The sequence below is a fragment of the Arvicola amphibius genome, chromosome X (assembly GCF_903992535.2).
Source record: "Arvicola amphibius chromosome X, mArvAmp1.2, whole genome shotgun sequence".
NCBI classification, from domain to species: domain Eukaryota; kingdom Metazoa; phylum Chordata; class Mammalia; order Rodentia; family Cricetidae; genus Arvicola; species Arvicola amphibius.
Genome location: NC_052065.1, coordinates 110,666,590 through 110,670,217, shown reverse-complemented (window position 1 = coordinate 110,670,217; position 3,628 = coordinate 110,666,590). Strand labels below are relative to the sequence as shown.

The following is a 3,628-nucleotide window of genomic DNA, read 5'->3' as shown; positions in this document are numbered from 1 at the left end:
CAACTTGATTCAGCAGAGCACAGGAAGAAAGCGCCTTCATTCCCAGCTGACAAGGCGCCCACTCTGACCAGGGCTCTGAACTCCTAGAGGAGGGGGCCGGGCAGCCTGGAGCCCTGCAGGTGCTTCTATTTCAGGTTGAGGGAGAGGGACCCGTATAGAGTTAAACGCCGTGCTGGACTAGCATATGCTCCCTGCGAACTGGGCACCAGGCAGTGCAATCTGATTACTGTTCCCACAGGCTGTGCGTAATGATTTTCTTGGAGCTTATTCTCCAGCGACCACCGCTGTGATTAGGTGAACGCTGGTATGGTGGTGGGGAGGCTGGGTGTTTCGAAGACTTTTTATGTCCTCAGGGATTGACTGCTTTTCGGTAGTCATGTTTTTGGGTCCCTACTGCTAGGGCCACTGTCCTCGTGGTTTCTGTTGTCAGTCGTGAGCGATTATGCCCCCCCACTTTCTTCCCTTTCCCTTTTTCCCTGCCTCTACCGAAGCTGCAGATACTTGCGCAAGCTCCCGCTATTCACCATCTCATCCTCCTGTCTAGCCTGCAAGATGGCTACTGCAGTCCCAGCTGGAAAAGGGGATCCGTAAAGAGAACCATCCAGCCTCCAGGCCCACATGCTGGGGGAGTCATAGTGAAGGATGGCAGCCTGAGCCAGGGATGGGCACCATATGCCCCCCCTTCTCTCCAGGGGAGTACTGAGTTTTAAACGGATCATTAAAGAGCCACCTTTGAGGCTGGGTGTTGGTGGCGCATGCCTTTAATCCCTGCACTCAGGAGGCAGAGGCATCTTTGAGTTCGAGCCCAACCTGGCCTACAGAGCGAGTTCCAGGCCAGCCAGGGCTACACACAGAGAAACCCTGTCTAGAAAACCCAACAAAACAAAATGAAACAAAACAGTTAAGTCACTTTTCTCTGTGGCCATCGGTGTGTGTGAACAGCACTTAGGCCTCCAGGTGTTGTGTCAGAGGATTGCTCTAGTCTTGGTGAGCTATCTCACCAGGAAAGAGCTGGTATTGAACTGTGTGAGTTAAGGGGAGGCAAAGAAAAACCCGGTGTGACCTCTGGAGACCTTTATGCCTCGCTGAGTATCTTACCAAAGTCAGAGCCGTCCACTGAGCTGTGACCTGGCGTCTCAGGTTTTGCACACCCACATGCCCGCATGCTGTGCCCTTCTTGCAGGCATGTCGTGCTCATTACATCCCCCAAACTGCCTCTGCTTGTGTGCCTGGAAGGCTCAACCCACAGGAACCACCAGTGATCAGAAAGAAAAACCAGCAACCTGCGACTGGGTACATTGGAAACTAAATTGGGCCTGAGAAGAGCCCTTCCAGGTTGAGGACCGCAGCTCTCTCATTCTGGTCCCTGGACACCACCATCTGCAGAAGTGTACTTCCTCATCGACCATATTCAGAGTATGGCGTCTCAAGGCTGCAGTCGGGCCATCACCTGCTTACTCTGCCTGGGAGTCAAGGAAGACCAGGAAGAGCAGCATGGTCAGTACCGGTATGGAACTGGTGTTTTTGTGATCGCCGCGAAGCAAATGTCCCTGGCAGAAGGGAATGAGTGGAGCGGCAGCACCCACCGTCAGCTCATTCCATACATTGTTCTTCATTGCTTTGTCTCGCCTTTTCATGCACACTGAGTCCTGATGCCCTGATCTTTCTCTGGCTGTTTCCTCTTTTCCAGATGTGAAAGCACAGATGATCTTTCGGGCTGGAGAGGGGAGAGAGAAGAAAGGTGTACGGGGCCAGCCTGGAGTGGGAGAAGTGGGAGCAGACACTGAAGGAGAATTCAAAGGAGGAAGAGAAGGCCCCTTTGGTCCTGGTGCTCCAGGTCCTGTGCGTGATGGGAAGAAGAAGAAGAAGAAGAATGGTGGCTCCAGCGGCAGTGGCGTGGAGCAAGAGCAAACGGAGCTGGTTGCTGAGGGTATGGTGAGCCAGAAGAGCCTAAAGCCTCCAGTGAGGCCGATGGCCCGCCACCACCTTGGGTTCACCAAGCGGCAGCTGGAGCAATTGGAGACCACTTCCCAGCGCGGTCGTTCTCATGATAAGCCAGCAAGGTAAGCAGACGCGCCTTACCTTGCCCCTAGTGGGCAGTTTTCAGAGAACCCGTGCTAGTTCAAGGTGATCTTGGTTCTCTCCCAGGGCCCCCTTTTCCCCTCTTGAAAGAAAGGCCACCTGGCAACTCTAGACTGCCCAACTCCATCCTCCTGCAGATGGGTGCTGGGGTATGAGGAAAGCTAGGGCAGCCGCGAATGAAGCTATTTTCTTGCTGTATTTAAATGAGTCCGGGTGGAGACCGCAGCAAGGCAAGGTTTTGCCAGAGCAGAGTGAGAAGCCTGAGTTCGGGATGGTAAGGCGCAAGCTGGAGTTCTGCCTTTGCTTGAAATTTTATAGCTGTTCATCTCTTGATTGTTTTGTGGATCTTTAAATTACATTGGACCGTGACGTGTTTTGATTAATGATTTTTTTTTTTGGCTTCCCCTTTAAGTGGGTACCGGGTGGTGGTAGGAGAACTCAGGGTAAATGAAGCCTCAGGGTGGATCCTGCGAACACTGTTGGGGGCAGGAGGAGGGATTGATAGGACAAGCATTGAAGCATGAATAGGAAATATACGCTGCCTGCTTTAATTTCATCCACAGGGCCACATACTGAATGTCTGTTTTGTTTTGTTTTGTTTTGTTTCCTTTTAGGAAGGATCTCGCAAGATGGATGGGTGAAAGTGAGTCCACAGTGTAGGTCGGTAATCTGAAAAAAAAAAAAAAAACAACAACACGGTTTGGCAGGATAGCCATTCTAAAACTCACCTGAGATCTTGAATACCTTTGTCCTTGTATATTGAGTTGGTGGGCTGTTGTTAAAGTCTCTAGGTTTGGGGAAGTCTTTAAACTCTGTGCGTACAAAATGGAGTCAGAAAGCCTCAGCGTGTGAGAATGTGACTTCCTAAAGGGAAAAGGAATATTGCTGCCCTTTACATAATGTTTGGGTAAAGAATGGTGTAGAAATCATCCAAATTTGGCCTGGAGGGATGGCTCAGCCGGCAAAGGCTAGGCTCACAACCAAAAATATAAGAAATCATCCAAATTTATGAATCTATGAGCTCTGTGTTATTATTTCTGATAGTAAATTTAAGCATAAATTCTAAGAGGAAGGAGGGAATGTGTAAATCTTTAACCATTGTAGTGATGGGGTCGGGAGAACATACAAATGCCTGCTTCTCCTGGCATTGCTGCTTAAAATTCACTACCTTGCTGGTAAAGCAAAGTAGTGAATGGCAGACCTGAATTTAAGTTGTCTGGTACATCTTGGTGTGTCTCTCTGATGTATGAGGAGTCCACATATGACGGTGTTTACCCATAATGCCACCATCCTGGAGGTGAAGATCAGGAGTTCAAGGCCAGCCTGGGCCACATCAGACCCCGTCTCAAATAAAAGCAGACAGACGCGCACGCCTCAAACCCACACATTGATGTTGTTAGCGAATGTCTTTCTGACACCAGATCGTTTTCCTCATCCTTGGCAGGTATCATGAAGAACTGTTTTGTGTGATTGGTTGATGGTTGGGGCTAGACCTCACTGTGGGTTAAAGTGTTACCTGTGGTAGTTTGGAATATTTTTTTTTCCA

At 49.9% G+C, this 3,628-nt stretch overlaps 1 protein-coding gene across 1 annotated transcript; it reads left to right on the top strand.

Annotated features, from left to right (window-relative positions):
* The first annotated feature begins 1,418 nt into the window (after positions 1-1,418).
* On the top strand, positions 1,419-2,606 carry LOC119804441 (homeobox protein Rhox5-like). Its single transcript, XM_042054355.1, has 3 exons — positions 1,419-1,497; positions 1,691-2,063; positions 2,495-2,606. Exons 1-3 carry the CDS (start codon positions 1,419-1,421, stop codon positions 2,604-2,606), a joined length of 564 nt encoding a protein of 187 aa, XP_041910289.1.
* Positions 2,607-3,628: the final 1,022 nt, after the last annotated feature.